Below are 21,305 nucleotides of genomic sequence, written 5' to 3' on the forward strand. Positions count from 1 at the left end.
TGTTTTTTCGTATTTAAAAATTGAGAGCGTTATTTTATTGAGTCTCCCGATTATTAAAAGTCATAAAATGATCATTTGACTATTTATATGTTTTAAACTCGTCATTTTCTATTTAATAATTGGTGGCAGTTTGAGCTGAACGTTAATATGTTGAAGGAGATATGAGAAATTTGATCCCAAAACCGTTTGAATTGTATTTTACAAATCAGCTCTCCGTTTACATTATATCGTCGAGCCAATACTTGAAACATTATGCTGTCGAGCCAGTGCTTCAAAGCAACAACGATACCAATAGACGTCATTAAAATATGATTTAATCACATCTTAGTCAGTTAACGTCTAGCTCAGATAACCACTAATTTTTTACTGAAAAAGGATAAGTTTGGAACTCATGAATAATTGAATGATCATTTTATGATTTTTAATAGTCGGATACTCAACAAAACAACGCTTTTATAATCGAATGATTATTTTATAACTTTTAATAGTGAGGAGATTCAATAAAGTAGTATCCTATAGTTGGGGGACCATTTGTATACTTTACCCTTAATTAAATTGGATAACCTAATCATTATAAACTCCGAAATTATTTGGAAAGGAAAAAATATTTCAACCCAAATATAAAAAAATATTTTAACAGTTACTAATTTTTTTATTTAATGGCCCCCGGTTCTAAGGTTTTATCTTGAATAATTCAGTCTGACTTGCGTCTTATGCCTAGCTTTGATGGGTGAGTCTCCGAACATGAATTTTCTGCATACACAATGACTCGAACTCGAGAGCTTATTTAAAAAATATCAAGCTGCTTACCACTTGAACCAATATCTGTTGGTACAATTACTAAATTTTAATAAATGTATTATAAGGTTAATTGATATTAATAGTTCAATTGCAGATTAATCGTCAGTTAACATGTTACAATTTTTTCAAAGACAACATAAGATAAAAGTTTTATAAAATTTTCGAAACATATATATTTATAGACACATTTTATTTTTATAAAACATATTTATTAAGACATATATTTAACTTTTTAATTTAAAATCTTACATGCATATAATTTATAACTTATTTTTAATTATATTATCTCAAAACAATATAATTTATTATTAATAATTTATTAACGGTTAACCTATTGTTAACCATATATCAAAATCCATAATTGTAATTGTTAACATGTACTGTACTTTTAGTTGTTCAATTAATTAAAATCGTTTAATCTTAACAGTTCGATTAGTTAACATATAAATTATAAGAATTACGATAGTCAACAGTTACAAATTTTGATAAATATACTTTAAATAGAATTAAATCTTTGACTCCTTATCAACATGTATATCTTGAGTAGTTACATAAATTTGAAGAAAATATATCAATGGAATACCTGAACACGAAGTTATAACCTTTCAAAATTTTAGATTATATTTATATTCAAGTATTAAAATTCATTTATCTAAAACTTACTATTTTAAAAAAATCTAAAAATCTTTAATTTTAATCCCTATATATATTTTTAAAATAATTTTTATGATCTATACTTCTTTAATTCTTTTTTCAATAATGATTGGGAGTATTAATAGTTGATCCAAAGTCAAATTCGATTCGAATTCGGTTATTCTATTTGGGATTAAATTGTATACTTTTCACAAGCCCAAAGAAAATTCAATTATTTATAAGGGCAAAAAAAAAAAATACTCGACTCCTGAGAGCAGGCCAGCCAAGCCAGAACAGAGAATTGTCAAATAAAATAATATACCCCCAGCTTGTCCAAAACGACTCCATTAGAACAAGAATAAGAGAAAAACGACGTAAAATTACCTTATTATTATTATTTATCTATTTTTAAACCTCCTTTCTCTCCTCGATCTGCAATTCCTAAAGCAAGTTCTCATTCTATCTTTAGATCTCGCCTTCCACAAATCCCTTCACGAAGCCGTCGTTTTTTTAATTTGATCCGCAGTTTCTTCAAAATCATCGTCTAGATCTTTGACGGCCTGCCGCTGAAGGTGTAAGCCATTCAATACGACGCCGGTTAGTTTTTTTTGGTAGGATTTGATTGTTTTGGGAAAGGTAGTTTTGAGTTTTTTGAAAGAGAATAAAATTTTTAGTCAAAGTTGAAGCTAAGTTAGTGTAAAAGGATTTGAATTGTGGATGAGTTGATTTAAATTCAGTTTAGGGATGATTGTAAATTTAAATTTCAACTGCTTTCTTTTTCTGTTTGGATTTAGATTAGTACTGAATTGAAGGAGCTGGATTTTTTGGGAATTAGTTGAATTGAATTTAGACTGTTCTAGGGTGTTCATGATTTTTTTTGGATTGTTAAACTGTGGATAACAGTTGTGATGCAAATATTGAATGCTTAAAACTGAAATAAAATGCTTAAAACTGAATAACGTTTTGTTAAAATAAAGAAATCAAACTTTTTGAGTTCAATTATGTTATATGTGATCTTTAATCATTATATTTTAGGTATTTGCTATTTGGAAGTTAATTATCAACTCGGGTTATGCTTTTATATAACACTTTTGCCTTAGACTCAAGGATATGGTTGATTTTTTTTTTGTTTGTGTGTGGCCAGAAGGAGTGCAGGTTGAATCAGCGGTATTCTTATTTAAATTTTGCTGTAAATTCATGGAGGCGGTTGTAATATTTTTCCTTTTGCTGGATGCATGGAATTAATGAGCATGGTAATGTTTACGAAAAAAGTGTGAATTTGAAATATTTAGTTTTCCTTGGTGCGTATGGTGCTGCTTGATTCTTGACAGAATCATTGGTGATGTCTGTGGAAAAATCTTGCTTTTTTTTTCTGGGTGATTCAGCTAAAATGTACTTCTTTCATAAATTTTCTTTTGTGAATGCTCACTATTGTGATATTATTTCTCCTGGCAGGCTTAGATATAAGAGTGCCTATTAATAACAAACTCAGTCATATTACTGATAATAATGGGGACTGAAAACCCTGGTCGTCCGAGTTTTCCCATGAGACCTTCCTCTACCCCTTTTGCTTCTGCTCCTCCTACTGTGAGGCCTTTTTCATCATCTGGTCCTTTGGCAGGATCAGAAAGCAGCAACTTTAGACCTACTTCACCTGGTGCACCCCCGACTATGACGCCTTTCTCAGCAGCTGGACCTAGCCCACCTGCTCGTTTTAGTGATCCATCAGTTCCATCTCCACCCATAAAACCTGTCCCACCTTTTGGGATGCCTTATCATCAATTTCCAACACATCCGTTTCCTTCAGCTGCCCAAATTCCCCCTAATCGTGCACCACCTGTGGGCCAGCCACCATTTCAACCTCCTGCAACTCAAGTATCAGTGCCGCCACCTTCTTTCCGACAACAGACACAAGTACCACTTGTGCCAATGGGATCTCCACCACAAAATGCAAATTTCCCTCTACCCAGTATGAATGTTCCTCAACCTCCATCCGATTCATCGTTATCAGGGCCTAGACCCAATTTCCAGCCACCTTTTCCTGGATATCCAAACAAGCAGCCTGCAGTTTCACAAGCACCACCACCTTTTCCTGCTCAGCAAGGAAGTTTTATGCCTCCACCTGCACCGCCTTCTCCCTTTCCTAGCCAGCAGGGAAGTTATGGTCCTCCACCAGTAGCAACCAACTTGGGTTACCAATCAAGGGACCACATGCAACATCCAGGCTCTGCACCTCCTATCGGCAGCGTCAAAGCTTGACAGAAGATTTTAGTTCACTCTCTGTTGCATCTGTGCCTGGGTCAATTGACCCAGCATTTGATCATAGAACACTTCCTAGGCCGTTGGATGGTGATGAGGTGCCAAGTTCTTTTCTTGAGATGTATCCCATGAATTGCGATCCAAGATACCTACGGCTTACTACAAGTGCTATACCAAATTCCCAGTCTTTACTTTCAAGATGGCATTTGCCTCTTGGAGCAGTTGTTTGCCCTCTTGCAGAAGCTCCTGAAGGGGTAAGTATCTCAAGAATCAATAATAATTTACTTGTAGGTGTTTAGTAACTTTATTTTCTTGAAGACTTATTTTTTCCTGTCAATTACTGTTGTTTTATGTACAGGAGGAAGTACCAGTAATTAATTTCACTTCTACTGGTATTATTCGTTGTAGAAGATGTCGCACTTATGTGAATCCCTATGTCACATTTACAGATGCTGGAAGAAAGTGGCGGTGCAACATTTGTTCTTTACTAAACGATGGTAAACTCAACTGACTCATGAAACATATGTATAATTCAACTGTTGAAAGTGCAATGAGTTACATCAAGCGTTCTAGTTGTGACTGATATTTATGGCTTCATTTTCGATGCTGTGCATTCTTTGTCTTTTATGCATTTCTTTTGTTTTTGGAATGTCAAATATTGTTGGAGGGCCATGTTGCCGTGACTCACTTTTATTGACTTGCAGTAAATATATTGGTCTTCTTCAGGCTTGATTGTTATGGGCATCTTTCCTAACTTTACTTTTAACTTTCTCAACTCACTGTAAAGTGCAAAATGCATTTTGCATTTCTGAGTTAATGATAGGTGTGGTGTGGGGTTTCACATTACATGTTAACTAACTGTTCTTTATTGGCAATGTAATTTTTGTTTATTTTATGTTGCATCCTATTGGTTTTCTTTCCTGGGTAGATCTCTTTAATAGTTAGAATTACAAAGCATATGCTTATTGATTCAACTTCCATGTTCAGTTCCTGGTGAATATTTTGCCAACTTGGATGCTACTGGAAGAAGAATTGACTTGGATCAGCGGCCCGAGCTTATAAAAGGCAGTGTGGAATTTGTTGCACCGACTGAATACATGGTGCGACCTCCAATGCCGCCACTGTACTTCTTTCTCATTGATGTTTCAATATCTGCAGTAAGAAGTGGTATGATTGAGGTAAGCATTTCCTTTAAGGCAGTTAATTATTTACCATAACTTGTTGTAATAAAGCATTGTGTTATTCTAATAGGAATTTTATAAAGGCATTTTTTTTCTAATTGTAATGTGAATTAAGAACATGTGAAGTACAGTTGAGGAGGTTGCTCTGTTTCTGATCAGCTATTGGTGCTCAATATTGTTCTGGTATTCTGCATAAAATGCTGGCTTGGGTTATCTAGTGTCTGTCTCATATATTTTGTACGCTTTGAAAGTGGTAAATGGGCGGTCTTTGCCACAACTTGGTCTCAAATATGGTTATAAAGTAAGGTTTGCAAGAATCTTTTGCCTTGCCATGAAATCCGTAGAGAAATATAGGTTAACCTTGATGCTTTATTACAGGGTTTGTTGGAAAGAGTAAAACTTGTTTAGCTGATTGTTCATCCTGGTTGTTCTAGGCATTTTTCAATCATACTTGATTAAATTCTTGTGATAATATGTACCTTGATAGGCCACACTGCTCTTCTTCCCCTTTTGTTTTTTCTCCTTACATTGTATATCCGTGTAATGGTTTCTGCTGACTTATAATGTATCTGTTAGGTTGTTGCTCAAACTATACGTTCATGTTTGGATGAGCTGCCTGGTTTCCCCAGAACACAGATTGGTTTCATTACTTACGATAGCACCATTCATTTTTACAATATGAAGGCAAGTGATTCCTGAGATGTGGAAATGTTTTTCTTAGATAAGATTTTTCTCCATTTCAGTCAAGTACTTCCAATAAAACTTGTGTGTTTTTTTGGTCTTTGCAGTCATCTCTTACACAGCCTCAAATGATGGTGGTTTCAGATCTGGATGATATATTTGTGCCATTGCCAGATGACCTCCTTGTTAATTTGTCTGAATCTAGAAATGTGGTTGAAACATTCCTGGATAGTTTGCCCTCCATGTTTCAGGACAACGTGAATGTGGAATCTGCTTTTGGTCCTGCACTTAAGGCAGCATTCATGGTTATGGTATGATATTCTCTCCACCATTTCTACTATTAGCCTTTACCAATGATATCTTTCTTTTTAGTTTCTTGCTGATGTTTGTGTTGTATATTGGTTTGACTACCTATTTACTGTAGAGTCAACTTGGGGGAAAGCTGCTAATATTCCAGAACTCATTGCCTTCCCTGGGAGTTGGGCGCTTGAAGTTGCGTGGAGATGATCTTCGTGTGTATGGAACTGATAAGGAACATATATTAAGATTACCAGAAGATCCCTTCTACAAGCAAATGGCTGCTGATCTTACAAAGTACCAGATAGGGATTAATATTTATGCCTTCAGTGACAAATACACCGACATAGCTTCATTAGGTGAAAAAAACACTGCACTTTTTGATATAGATGATGTGATGTTTATAAGAGCTTCTAGTAATACTTGATGTCTCTTTTATGAATTTCAATGTAGGAACCCTGGCAAAATATACTGGAGGTCAAGTGTATTATTATCCAAGCTTCCAATCAGGCATTCATGGAGAGAAGCTGAGGCATGAATTAGCCAGAGATCTCACTAGGGAAACAGCCTGGGAAGCAGTTATGCGCATAAGATGTGGAAAAGGTCTGCAGATTCTTTTTATTTGTTGTTTATATACTTGTAAGTGAATGCTATTAAGCCATAATTCCAATGTAGTTGGGTTGGCTACATGAGTTTTTTTTTCTCCTTCCACCTATATGTTGTGACATGGGCTAAGTCTTATATAAAATGCTATTAATATTTACTGTAACTTGTGTTATCTTTTCCCATGATTTTCGATAACGAAGCAATTGATTCATGTTAATTTGTTACTTCGCTCCAGGGATTAGGTTTACTACATATCATGGCAACTTTATGCTGAGGTCCACAGATTTACTAGCACTTCCAGCGGTGGACTGTGATAAAGCATATGCAATGCAGTTATCCCTTGAGGAGACACTGTTGACAACTCAAACAGTGTATTTCCAAGTCGCTTTATTGTATCCTTCAAGTGGCTCATTTATTATATCAGTTTTAATTTATTAGGTTATTCCCTTGTTGGCTGAAACTGGTACCTTTATAAGTGGAAAAAGGATATGGGTTACTGATGTTTCTTTAACAATTTAAAGATATACCGCATCTTGTGGAGAGAGGCGTATCAGAGTACATACAGCAGCTGCACCCGTTGTTACTGATCTGGGGGAGATGTACCGCCAGGCTGACACTGGTGCCATTGTTTCTTTGTTTTGTAGATTAGGTAAAACTTAATCAAAAGCCCTTTACAATAGATGCTATTTATTTTTGTGGATATTAGTTTCAGCGGATTCTTTTATTTTCTAACCAACTGATATTTTGCAGCAATTGAGAGAACTTTGACCAGTAAACTTGAAGATGCTAGAAATTCTTTGCAGCTAAGGATCGTAAAAGCACTCAGAGAATACCGCAATCTCTATGCTGTGCAGCATAGGTTGGGAACTAGGATGATTTATCCAGAGTCTCTGAAGTTCTTATGTTTGTATGGATTAGCACTCTCTAAATCAGTACCTCTAAAAGGAGGATATGCCGATGCTCAGCTTGATGAACGCTGTGCAGCAGGTTTCACGATGATGGCATTACCTGTTAAAAAGCTGTTGAAGCTTTTATATCCCAGCTTGATTCGAATTGATGAGTATCTTTTGAAGGTGAAAATTTTTAAACCTTTAAAATATTTCAATAAGGATGTTGAGCTTGCACCTGAACATCACTTTTGTCTCATATTTCAGCCATCTGCTGAAGCTGATGACGATTTCAAAAACATCATGAAGAGGTTACCTTTGGTTGCAGAATGCCTAGACTCAAGAGGTCTTTATATATACGATGATGGTTTCCGCTTTGTTATTTGGTTTGGTAGAATGCTATCGCCAGATATAGCTAAGAATTTACTCGGATCAGACTTTGCAGCCGAATTATCAAGGGTATGATATCTTCTTGATGAAGCTATATTCTTAATAGTTTCAAGCTTGTTGAATATGATAGGTTTAAGCTGTCTTAGTGACCATTTAATGTGTAAAGAAAACTGATCATTGTCGGTATTCAACATATACAAGATTTTCTTCAAATGCTGACCACGATGTAGCTGTTTTAAGTTAATCTGTTTGACAATTCCTTTGACCTTTCCTTGGCATGCCCCGTGATGAGTTCGTAACTGGTTCTTCATGTTGTTGATTTAAAATCAGGTTATTCTTACCGAGCAGGATAATGAAATGTCGAGAAGGCTGATGAAGATTTGAAGAAACTAAGAGAGAGTGACCAGTCATATTATCAATTCCTTATCTTGTAAGACAAGGCGAACAACCGAGGGAAGGTTTGCTGCTACTTGGTAATCTTATCGAGGACCAGATGGGTGGTACCACTAGCTATGTCAATTGGATAATGCAAATACACCGACAAGTCCAGCAAAACTGATGATTTACAGGTAATTGTTTCGGATGTTGCTACGTTTCGTCAAGTCTTCTTGAACTTAAGAATAACTATGCTCCTTTCATTAGGTATAATTCTTAAATCTAGCTTTAGTTGGAGAAAAGCTGTTTCTCGGGAGGTGTTCTTTAGTCCCTCTTGGTCTTGGTGTTAACGGTGTCCGAATTATGGGCTTCTTTTCTTTATGGAATACTTGAAACTCATCAACATTTGCTTTTGATTCTGTTTTACTTCAATCCAACAGGGATTCATTGTCGGTATGTCGTAAGTTCATCTGCACATGCTGGTTTCCATCGGAGCTTATGTGTTGAACGGATGGATCCGATCAGCCCGAAGATTTGCAGGAAACAAATTTTTTGTTCAGTTCGAAATTCAATAACTAGGGAGAAGAAAAGAAAGAAAGACCTGTGCTTCTAGTTATTCGTTATTGCAGTGGTTGAGAATTTAAGTTGAAAACAAATTACTGTATTTGACGGTTAGATTATTGCATTTAGAAAAGGTGTGAACAAGTATTATAAATTAAAAGTTTCTTTCTATAACATCAAGCCATTAAGCAACTTTTCACCCATGTAGATGCCTAATGACTCCGGTCCAGTCCATTTCCTTGTGTAGAGTGGTATTTTGGGCAATCAAGAATCTCACGTTCATGAAGTGAAGTGAGATTTTTCAGCCACTCTGGTAGTACTTCAAAGTTGTTGCAATTTTGAATTCGTATTCGCCGCAAAGTGGAAGAAGATCCTTTGAGAAGCAAGTCTGGCAAATCTTTCAACTCTTCCAAATCCCAGAGTGAGAAAGTTTTGAGGCTCAACTGAAGGTTTACATCATCCTCTTCTAGTTCCATTTGTAAATTGATTCTCTTGCATGAAGATATACTGAGGACTTCTAATTTGGTTAGAAATTCATGCTTCTGGGCAACGAGACAAGATTAGAACAACCCAAGAGATCAAGTGTTCGAAGTGATGTAAGATGCTTCAGTCCTTCTGGTAAACATTCTAAATTGTCACAGTCGATCAAGCCCAAGTATTGAAGACAAGGCCAACATCCTTTTTGAATCTCTGTCAAATGCTTAGCTTTAATAGTTATCTCTAGATATCTCAGCTCAATCAAGCATTTCATGCGGTTAGGTAATTTCTTCAAAGGAATTCCCGACATTCTTAGCTTTTGCAACAACCGGAGCTCATAGAAGGATCTCGGCAGTTCCGTTATACTATGACAGCCGGCCAAGTCGAGGTCTCTTAAGTGCTTCAATTTACCAATGTCCTTATGTAAACCTGTCAATGATGCCTGAGAACGTAGACGAAGTACTCGCAGGTGCTCGAATTTGGAGACACAAAGATCTATAAGAGATTCCTCAATAGTATTTGATTCTTTGACACCTCCTGGATGATCACTGTTCTAACGTTGTTAGTTTCTTCAAGTCTTCTGGAACCATTTCTAGCTTGTCATCAGAAATTGATAAATGTCGAACATTTTCATCGACGGTTGTTTGGCTACTCACCGTTTTACACTCCTTTTGGGACACTTCCAATGCAAGATCATGGAACAGATCGTGCATTCTAAAGGCAAAATAAGTGTCATAATCCTTCTCCTTCTGGATGATGCACCTTGACAGTAATTCATCCAAATACCGATCACCAACAGCCTCCCACTCTTGGTTTTCCATGGGATGCTCAAGCAGTCCATTTGCCATCCAAAGTTGGATGACTTCCTGACTACGATAAATCTCATCCTTCTTGTACAATGCCAGAAAAGCAAGACATCGTTGCAAACGAGACGGCAAATGATCGTAACTCAACTTCAACACGGGTAAAATACCATGTTCACTTTGCCGAAGTCTCCACATTTCACTATCTCTTACAGAGATCCAATTAGATTCATTTGTTTTCCGATGTAGTAGGTTTCCCAATGTTCTAACCGCCAGAGGAACTCCTTTGCATCTTCGCACAATGTCCTCCCCAATTCTCATGAGATTCGGATGTTGCCTCTCATCACCATCATTGAAAGCCCATTTTCTAAACAAGTTCAAGCAAACTTCATGAGGGAGGCCTTCCAATTTTATAGGGGGGTATGAACTCATTATCCTGGCAACCGTCAAACTTCGAGTGGTCACAATGATTTTACTTTTAGACCAGCCATCCATTGATATCAATATATTTCTGAACTCAACCCATCTTTCTTGATTATCATTCCAGACATCGTCAAGAACGAGCAGAAACTTCTTATCCTTCAGAAGACTTCGTAAACAGTTTTGCAAGGCATCAAGTGCCGAATGATCACATCTTTCTTCTTTGTTAATAGAGTGAATCATCAGCTTGAGCATCCTTGGAAGATCAAATTCCTTCGAAACACAGACCCACAGCTTCTGTTGGAAACGACGAGTAACTTTATGGTCATTGTACACCAATTGAGCGACCGTGGTTTTACCGAGACCGCCCATTCCAACAATAGGAATCACAGGGTCACTTGCTCTCTTCAAAAGATTAATAATTTTCTTTTTATCATCTTCTCTACCAATGACATCCCGAGAGTTAACGAAAGAGTGAGTCTCTCTGTGAAATACATGCCGGTTGTCGTCGCTACACTTTGCTAGGCCAAAGCTATCCCACTTGGGGGCGAGTTCGCTTAGCCTCTGATTGATCCCTTTGATTTTACGAGCCATTGTCAAAGAGAACGTACCGTGGCAGCGTTTAGCAGAAAGTCGGCCCTGGAAGCTGAGCTCGGAATGTTGGGATACCTGTTGGCGGACAGCCTCACACTTGAAAGCATCGATGACATCTTCGGCATCGTAAAAGATGTCTCTGAGCTTCCACATACAGAGACGCAAGTTCTCGTTTTGGTGCTGCTGCCGCTCGGCATCGAAAAGCACAGCTTGAATGTGGCTCAGGGTCTCCCTGAGCTTCTTCAAATCCCAGTTGACAAAGAAGATCGAGTGAGCTTGGTTTACTATAAGGCGGAATAGATTCTCCAGAACCCCTAATGCAATAGGGGCCAAAAACGTTTCTGCCATAATTGATCTCTGAGAACAAAGAAAGAATGAAGAGAGGCAAATTGTTTAATGAAATTGAAGCACTCAAAAAAATTCTCTTTTCTTTCAGCAATATATCGACATTGCCTTTGAGCAAATTATCTTGTGGTTGTAGATCATCAACGATTATATATATTCCATAGTTGAATAGTCTTGGAGGGTATTTTACAATAAATATCATCAAATTGGATCGTCAAACGCTCTAACGACTAGAACCATTTCTTATTCTCCAAGGAAAAGACATAGAAGGTGCTGGTGGACTTTGATTATATTTATTTGGCTGAAGGAGAGTTACCTTCCATGTGCTCTTCCAATAACTATGATCTTAATTAGGGGTACATGTTAACCTGTAACAATTAACCGTAATATATTGATATATTTATTATATTTTATAGGTTTAGTAACAGTTAATAGTTACAATGACGATTATGAATTTTGAGAAATTATTAACTATCAGTTAACCGTTATTAAATTATAGATATAATTTTTAAAGGAAAATAGAAGTATACTAGTTGTTTTATGTTTGTTAAAGATTTATCTTTAAATCATTAATCCTACTACAAAATTCAGTGTACACTTAATTTTGGTAGGTGAGTCTCGCAGCATGAATTTTCTGTATACACAAGAACTCAATCTCGAAACTTACTAAAACGATATCAAATCACTTACCACTTGAACCAATTATATATATATTAGTTTAGTGTTTGTTTAGGTCAGTTATACCGAAGTAATTTTAATATGGAAATACGATCGTTCGTGAATCTCGATGATAGTAATAAAGGATGAAAATGTCAACTCTGGTTTGGATAAGACTTTTTCTTTCAACTGAATTATTAAACGTAGAATAGAGTTTGACAATAACAAAAGGAAAATTAGATTAAGCCAATCATTTTCATTTTGCGATAAATTTGTTGATTAAGCCAACACGCTCATGAAGTAATTAATTTATTGATATGGCTGCATGTTGTGTTTCATTTTTTAGTCCTGCCAATCATGTAATAAAGAATATAACTTTTAATTGCATATAAATTGTAATATATATATATATATATATATAAAGTTTTCTGGATGTATAGATTTTCATTTTTTAGATTTTTTATTTATATATAAAAGAATGATATTACTCATCTTTGGTCAAACGATTACTATCTATATTTTGATATAATTCTTATTGTGTTCTTCTGTATTTTAATTTTTTCTCCTTTTTTTCATTATTTCAATTTTTTTCATAATTGATTTTTATATTATTTGTTTTATACTTATTTTTCCTCGTTTAATAAAAAATAGATTTTTTTTATTTTTGTAGCATTTTTTTTCTTTTTTTCAGTTTTGGATCTGACGTAATATCTCTGGTTAACGTTTTTTTTTTCTGTTGGGTTAGTTTTCTCGTATTGATAGGTACTCGAAATCATCTTATATAGATCGTGTTTGAGTTGTGATAAAATCATTAGACAGTAATCAAGATGTTGTCATCATTATATTTATTTTTGGCCAATGTTGATGGTGTTTATCATTAATCAATGTGTCGACACCGTTTTTTGCCAGGGCGAGAAAAAAATCGATACCGACTCGGGGGTTTTCTCTTTGAAAGGAATTTTCAAAATGTGAGGAGTCGTCACCAATCATTTAAAGTGCGATTGGAACACCATAAAAACCGAGTGATTTTAATAAAACATTTTATTTTTATCAAAATACCAAATTTTAAGGTCTACGAAAAATCCAGAAATCAGGTTCAGGAGTCGGTTACACGTGAGGAAGGATTAGCACCCCCACAAGCGCCCAAAAATTGGTACCTAGTTGATTACCCTATATTTAAAATCGAAAATGTTGAGTTCAATCTTTATTTAATTTGAAAATCATTACGGATGCAAGGTTGAAAAGGGTATTAGTTTATTGAGACCGATAGCATTCACTCTCAAGTGTAAATGCGAGATATCAACTATTGTGCCTAATAACTAAATATTGTCTCGTTTTTAGAAAATCATGATGCGATCTTTGAAAATGGTGTCGACCTATTTCGGGAATCACCAGTAGTCACCCCCTGAGCATACTTGCGAGGATATATTGTTAATTTCCTAATAAATGAACATTGTCTTAGGTTAAAAAAACAATGCAATCAAACAAATTCTTATTTTATCCTAATTAAGCTAAGGTAAATTAAAGGTTGTTTCTAACTTAAGGTGTCAAATTATGAGTCATTTCTTACCATAATAACTCCTTCACTGGCTCATCGCAAGCCAATGTTTGTTCAATAACATAAGTACAAATTAAATTGCACTCACCTATATCTCCTTGTCTTTCCCTCGATCAATCTTACTTGTCAATTGTTCCTGAATTGCTTTAGGCTCATAATCTATATAAATATACATTTTAAGGTAATTATCAGATATCTACACCTTGTAATTTGATGTTAATAACTTAAACGAATTTAATAAACCAATATTCATTTTTCATACCACTAAACTCAACTATCATTACTTAAATCAACTTATATCCATATAAACCATCTTTATCTTCCATATCTCCTCATGATTCTTAAAATTAAGAATCTTACTAAAATTTCAACTTTGTTATTAATCCTTTCTAACTTCATAAATTTCTTATTCTTATTGATGACAAGTCAAATTTCATCTCAAAGTTAATTTATTAACTCTTTTCCATAAAATTCATTTAGAAACTCCTTATCTTTAATCTTTCATAACTTCTTCATCTTTTGATTTTAAGAAAACTTAAGCTTTACTTAAGCTTAAGTATCACCTAAGGATCAAAACTCACACTTAAAATCAACGAATAATCAACTAATAAGAAAACTCACTTTTGCCTTGGAATCTTACGGGGAGAAGAAAAAGAAGGAAGAAGGGAGAGTTTTCTGGATAAACTCTACTCTTCCTATCCTTTACTCATATAAATCATCAGAAAATATCTATTGATCATTTACTTATCAAATGACCCTTTACTTCATTTAATAATTACTAGTAATAATTCATAAAATATCTTCAAATAAATCTTTGAACTATTTAACTATTCTACTTTAATCATCAAATTCTGACATTTTTCAAATTAGTCACTAACCTATAGTTTGGGATGTTACAAGCTGGTTGGGTGCAGTGGGCGGCTGCCAGCTAGATTAGGGTTGACTCGGGTCGAGTCGGGTCGGATCTAGTTGAGCCCGAATCGGGTTTAGGGTAGTTATGTTTTGGGTTTTTGTATTTGGTTTTTAGTTGTATTTTGGGGTTTGGTAGTTGAACTTCGGGTTTGGACTTCCGAGTTGGGTTTAATTTGTTTGGGTTTGAGGTTTTGGTTTTGTAATGGGGTATGTTATGAGAAAAATGGTAATTACACAAGGACAATGTTGTTTGTTCACATCTTTTATTTTCCTAAGTTATTTGGTTAGATTTTAACCGTTTTATGTATGCTATTATTTTCATTCTTTAATGTCTAGTTTGTGATTTTTGATGATTTTATAATAGGATTAGTATACTTTAACTTTTTGTAGGCTTATTTTTTTAATTTTAATTTTATTATATTTCTTATTTATATATTAAAATATTTTCTTATTAGTTTAATATATATATTATTTCTATGTAGTTGTAGAGATTATATTGTTGTAATAAATATATATTTGTATTTAGTTGTAGAGATTATATAGACAAATGAATTATTACTCAAAATCATTTTTCATTTTGTGCCACTCATGGTCTTAATAATGATATTATTTAGTACCTTTTGACATTGCAAAGGTGTAGGAAAAGTTGGATATTTGATGAGGTTTTCCATACGTAGGGACCTAGTAGCATTTTTTTAGTCTAGTTGTTCGGCTAAGCAATCAGAACGCGTCTGTAAGTTGATTCTGATCAAAAGCTTCTATCATATTCTTGTAAAATCTTCATGAATATTCATTTTCCATTGTTAAACATCTGATTGTTGAAAATAATAATTGACTTTTGCATCCATAATCAATGTGCTTATCTCAAGATTACGCTAACACTGCAAAGGGTTCTCCTTGGATAGGTTTGAACCATCAACGAATCTATAAATATTTTTTAGGGTGATCACACATATATATTAACAACAGAAAAAGTTTATATGAGATGACAAAAATAAAATTTTAAGATAAATACAAATAGTAAAATAAGTAATTATCTAAAAAATATCCGGGTTGAGCCGGAAACTGATGCAACGGGTAGGAAAGCAGTGTGTGGGAAACACATACAACCGATTTGACCAGAAAAGGAAAATTTTTAGCGCAACAATCCGTTGTAGTCTAGTTGGTTAGGATATTCAGCTCTCACTCGAGAGACTCGGCTTAACATCCCGGCAACGGAAAATTTTTGCTTGCTTGGTCAAAATAGCCATACAATTTACTCGAACAAAATGGATTATCAACTTAGAGGTTAATCGGGTTAGGCCGCCATTGTTTTCAGTTCACCACGTAACGATTATTCTTTACTTTTCATGTGATCATCATCAATCGCCAGGCGCCAGCATTCATATAGATGACATTTCGTGCTCTTTGAAACAATAAAATCATGACACACTTGAATTTAATTGAACATTATCTTGAGAGTTGAGAGCGGATCAACACACCCCGTCCTAATATTTTAGATAATTCCTTCTGCTGAATTAATATTAGCTGTAGCAAAAAATATAAGTTATTTTCTCAGACATTCAAATGACGCAGTATTCATCAATGTATAATCTTTCTCCGAAAATTGTGCTTTTACTGGAAAACTTGAACAGTAAAGTGTTTCACGTTCTTCTGATTCATCCTGCTGTGTGAATTATTTCCAAAATCCGTAATCATCATCAACTACACATAACTCTATCCTCAGCGCCGCCAGAGCCGACCTTGCTGCTTCTGCTCTTGCTTTCGCCTGTGTCATCAAGGGTCGGGGCTCAGAATGATTGCCATTGGATGATATATTAAAGTGGATGTGATTAGCAACATTATCATCAAGCATAAAAATGGCATATTGAAGACAGTTTCTACATAACAATACACAAATTAAGAAAACTACTTCACCTCTGATACTCTTTAGAGCGCTCAAGGAACTCTTTTGCAATATCTTTTCTTTCATAAGATTGCAATACTTGTCTGATATCAGCCGGACTATTGCGGGCTATATCTGTGGACAAATCAAAACAGATGGTAATACAATCAACAACTATAGTAACCATTTAAACAAAATGCTATTCAGGTGAGACTCTTTTCATCAATGATGAACCCTAACAACTACACTAGTTAGCATAGATGGCACATAAAATTCTAACAAAGGAGACTAGCAGAGGGAAAAGCAACAACATAAGACTTACATTCAAGGAATGGAATAAGATCCAAAAGTGCTGTATCATCAGTGTCGAGCTTATAAGGTTTAATAGGGACACAATTTTCTGGCTGAAGGCTAGAATCGAATGCATGAGCACTCACATATAAAATCTTGGCTGGATCCCTGTTTAGCTTTGAAAGATCCTGCCATCACAAAATATTTATTAACAAGAATACTAATTCCAAATTAGCTGCTCTTACAATTGCTGTCCCATTAATTGATACTCATAGTATCACAGAAACTGAGGGGAGATCAAAAAAAGAAATGTTTTGAAGGAAATTGATCAACTATAACATACTCTATGATGCTTGCCATCCTGATATTTAGTATCACCCCTTGATAGCCTATACCGTATGTAATGGTTAGCATCCAACCTTTCACAAACAGGATCGACATACTGAAAAGGCAAAAACAAACAAATAAAATTACTTGCTGGCATATTTATGTATTTAAAATGATAGTTGCAATGGAAATGATCAAATTACCATATTCATCTGGTCAGAATAGACGACAATTTCATAGAACTTTGCCAGATGTTCCAAAAAGGCATCAACTCCAGGCCTTTTGAAGGTACGCCAACCTCTCTCTCGCTTTGCCAACCAAAAAGGGAACATTTTAGATTCTATGAAGGAAAATGGGAAACAATTTGAAGTTAAATTCTTACCTTCCAATCTGTATAAAGTAACGTCTCATTCAGATCTAGGACAAGTGTAAAAACATGCTGTTCTAGAGGATGCAAATCAGGGAGAAGCTTATCTGAAGTTGGTTCAGTATACTCCTGAAATACAAGATAAACGTACATTATTTAAAAAAAGTAGTGCTAAAATAAAGAAGAAAAATACAATAGGGATTCAAGTGAAAACAACAGAAAGAAGAACACTCACCAGCAAATGTTCTTCCACTAACCTCCTGAGATCCAGATAAGATTCAAGTGCTTTTGCTGGAACTGAAATGTTAGAAACAAATAATCCGCAAGTAAATGGGGTGGAAGCAGAATACGTAAGCAAGTCAATCATTGAAAAACTTAATAGTAAAGCAGCCCAAAATTTTAAAAGCAACATTTCCGGGCACGAAATTAGAAATGCAAATTTAACTCCCTGTCATGCAAATATATCATTCTAATGATTAGGTTAGCATACAGAAGAAACAGATAAACATTAAGAGATAGATAAACATAGTAAGGTCCTCACCTGCCATAGAAGCAGAGTAGAGCAAGCATCGATATTTCTGAAAACAATACCAAAAACAAAATATTATTACTTACATATCTGATTTTTTTCCCGTAGGATTCAAACAAACTAACTAAACAACAGCTATATCATATTTATCAAGATTTAGTTGAGGTATCACAAATGTGCATTCAAATACTAGAGGACATTAACATACATACTTACATAAAAGACATCGATGTATTTCTTGCATTACAGCAATTGATCATAAAGGATGACCTGGGGGCTCAATGATCAATCAAATTATACCTAAACCATCTATATGTCTTAAGCAAATTCTCCAGTAAACAAACAACTAAAGTAAATGGAGAAAATTATTTAAAAACAATCAAATTCTAAAAAAAATCAAACTCACATCAATAGCAGATGCATCTTCACTAGGAGTATAACTCGCTGCAGCCCGCAATGCCTTTGTTTTATGATCTACTTCCTCGCATGAACACTCTGCAAATCAAATTAACTTCTTTAAATAAAGGGATTTTTTTTTAATCTTATAAAACCCCACATACAAAGATCAAAAATTAAATCACAAATGATACGATCCTCTTTCAAGGAGAACAAAAGAAAAAACTTACTATAAGAGAGATAACCAGCATAACCAGTAGTTCCCGTTACGGCTGCGATGAGTCCGTACTTGAGAAAGGTCCAAGATTTCCTTCCAGAAACCTCTGGGGAAGTTTCCGGCGCCGTCGGAGGAGGAGGCGACTGATCGGAGAGAATGGATTGAGAAGAAATTAAGGTTTCTTTGGAAGGATTCGAAGAAGATGAAGAAGAAACCACTCCTGAACATAAACCCCTTCGAAAAATGCTCTTAGAACTGCAATTATTTGAAATTGTTCGAGATCTTAGAACAATCGAAGACATTTTTATTAAAGCTTTTTGATTTGGTGATGTTTTGATCGATGGAGATTTTGATCATTGTTTAGGGTTTTACAAACCGTTAATGAGCGGTGAATTCGACATGTGGGGTTTAAGGGAATGTTTGGAAGCTGGTGCTCAATAATTCTGATTGGAATCTACCATGGGGTAGGAGAATTGGCTGTTTGGTGGCCGAGTTAGGTTTTTCTTTTCTTTTCCATATCATCATTTAATCATAAAGCAAAAGGTTTTCATTCTTCTATAATTTTATTTTATTTTCGTAATATAACATAGTTGAGCATCTAAATTATCGTTTTTCATAATTAAAAAAATACTAACAGTCTATTTAAAGAATATATTTTTTAATAATTAATTATTTAAAAAATAATTTTCAAATGAATGATTATTTAATCATTTTAATGTTGTCTGATAACCAAATTATAGTTAACAATATTAATCATATAATTCGGATCGATCAATATGACATCGTCGATTTGATTTTAGATTAGATCGGATTATTTCATTGTCTTAGACTCAAAATGAGATATATCTATCAAGACCTTCAATTGTTAACAAAGCTATTCGGCTATTGAATACAACAAAGTAGTTTAGGATTGAAAAGAAAATTAGATGATGTTAAGGGTAGTTTTGTGGTACAATATAATAATTTAAGGTTAATAATTACATAAATAAGCACAATAAAAATGAAACATTTTAAACATTTTAAGTTAGACGCAACTTAAAATATTATATTTTCACAACATTTTCTGTAATTCATAGTTGAATGAAAGTCGGGTCTAAGGACTGAGACATCATAGCATTAGTTCACTAAATAAATTATGTTCATTATCCATGGAATATATCTTTAACGATTATAAATAAAATAAAATAAAATATTTAAGCAATCTATAACATATCATAATAAATATATTTTTTAAAATCATCATATTAATTAATACGTTGAGACTTTAAAAAACACATATATGTGTAAATAAAAACGTGATTATAATTTTATGTTTAAAATTTAGTGATTTATTATAGTTTACTTGAATATAATTAAAAGAAAATGATTTATATGTCATATATGATATTAATTTAGACACACTGAAGTTAGAGAATCAGAGGTTATTATAAATAATTCTTAATCTTATAAATATTATAGCACGTGAGGGTGTCTAAATCGAATCACTAATTTCATGCATTGTATTGTAAAACATATATGTTCTTAAAAATTATATTCTTATATGTATATCTAATTAAATGTTTGATACGAATATTGAATATAAATATTCTGAAAATTTTAAATCTGAATTACATTAATTACACCCAACCCTAAAATAAGGTGGAAATTTGAAATATCAAAAGCGACTTAAAACTACCACGTTAATGCAAAGCATTGACGTGGCTTTCGTATCAGCCAATGCATACAATTTCTTGCAGGAAAAGGCGTTAATTAAAAAAAAACCTTAATAAAACCTACAGATATTTCCCATGTAACTTTCTCGATACAATTTATGCAAATACTTTATGGCCTCTTCATATGTATGTATAAATACCACCATTTCCTTGCAGTAAAGCTTTGAGTTATCAATGGCTCTCAGATGGCTCCTCAGTTCTGCGTTTACTGAAGTTTTCGGCCACACCGATGGCGGTGACTTGCACACCAAGGCAGTGGTATCATGCCGTAATGAACTTATCAATGGAGATTTAAAATGCTGCAAGGAGAGGGAAAGAGGGGTTACCAGCGTCAAAACCAGCAAAGAAGATTACCCAAATGGCTTCCAAATGCCGGTTCATTATCCTCGATTCTCGAAGACAGATTTCGAGAAGATGGAAGAATGGAGAATCGACATGTTGTTGAAAGAATATGGATTCGGCTTTAATGGCAGCACCGTGGATGAGAAGAGGGCATTTGCCATGGGAGCTTTTCTTTGGCCTGATCAACTTTGATATGTATAAGTTTTATTTGCTAGATTGTGTCACGTAATTAGTTTTCCTTTGTGAAGAAAGTCTTTGCATAAGGGATGCTTTTATGCTTGATAATTTTGATGTGTGCTAAGCATTATTTGTATTAAAAGTATGTGTTTAATTAGCTAATCTTCATTTAACAAAAAAAGAAGAAGAAGAAGAAGAAGAAGCTAATATTGTTATAGTTATTTTCATAATCTTGTATTGTATCTTTTGAGATTTGAGAAAATTTCCTTTCGGCACAATAAAAATCGTAACCGCTTATAGAATAAAAATATTAGGAGCATTATAATACTTTATCTTGAAATATATATAAAGAGATTATAGTAATTATGTCAGTTGAGATATTTTTTTATCCTAAATATGATCTGAACTCTTTTGTTTACAAAATTTACCTAAAATTTATTTTTCTAATAATTATATAATATTAAATCAAGTCAAAACTAATTGAATTTGAATAATTTAATTGTCTCTCCTTATATATATGTTCAATGATACTCTCAATCATTTTACATTTAACATTATACTTTTGGCATTCATGATGCTCAAACCTAAGATCTCAAGGAATAACAATAATTATTTTACTATCGAT

At 34.1% G+C, this 21,305-nt stretch overlaps 3 protein-coding genes and 1 pseudogene across 3 annotated transcripts; 2 read left to right on the plus strand and 2 right to left on the minus strand.

Moving 5' to 3' along the window:
• The first annotated feature begins 1,852 nt into the window (after positions 1-1,852).
• Positions 1,853-8,845, plus strand: LOC120219537 (annotated as a pseudogene).
• A 352-nt stretch (positions 8,846-9,197) lies between these two features.
• LOC120219274 (putative disease resistance protein RGA1) lies at positions 9,198-11,313 on the minus strand. Its single transcript, XM_039216102.1, has 2 exons — positions 9,805-11,313; positions 9,198-9,701 (listed from the first exon to the last, which is right to left on the minus strand). Exons 1-2 carry the CDS (start codon positions 11,311-11,313, stop codon positions 9,198-9,200), a joined length of 2,013 nt encoding a protein of 670 aa, XP_039072033.1.
• A 4,647-nt stretch (positions 11,314-15,960) lies between these two features.
• Positions 15,961-18,795, minus strand: LOC120219542 (mitochondrial import inner membrane translocase subunit TIM50-like). The gene is made up of 10 exons (XM_039216365.1): positions 18,463-18,795; positions 18,243-18,331; positions 17,849-17,885; positions 17,543-17,604; positions 17,323-17,436; positions 17,144-17,248; positions 16,957-17,055; positions 16,645-16,801; positions 16,355-16,457; positions 15,961-16,205 (listed from the first exon to the last, which is right to left on the minus strand). Exons 1-10 carry the CDS (start codon positions 18,749-18,751, stop codon positions 16,160-16,162), a joined length of 1,101 nt encoding a protein of 366 aa, XP_039072296.1. The 5' UTR covers positions 18,752-18,795; the 3' UTR covers positions 15,961-16,159.
• A 1,540-nt stretch (positions 18,796-20,335) lies between these two features.
• Positions 20,336-20,804, plus strand: LOC120219275. Its single transcript, XM_039216103.1, has one exon. The coding sequence runs from the start codon at positions 20,336-20,338 to the stop codon at positions 20,693-20,695; it is 360 nt and encodes a 119-aa protein (XP_039072034.1). The 3' UTR covers positions 20,696-20,804.
• The last annotated feature ends 501 nt before the right edge of the window (positions 20,805-21,305 follow it).

This window comes from Hibiscus syriacus, unplaced genomic scaffold (assembly GCF_006381635.1).
Source record: "Hibiscus syriacus cultivar Baekdansim isolate YM2019G1 unplaced genomic scaffold, ASM638163v2 tig00110206_pilon, whole genome shotgun sequence".
In the NCBI taxonomy this organism is placed as follows: domain Eukaryota; kingdom Viridiplantae; phylum Streptophyta; class Magnoliopsida; order Malvales; family Malvaceae; genus Hibiscus; species Hibiscus syriacus.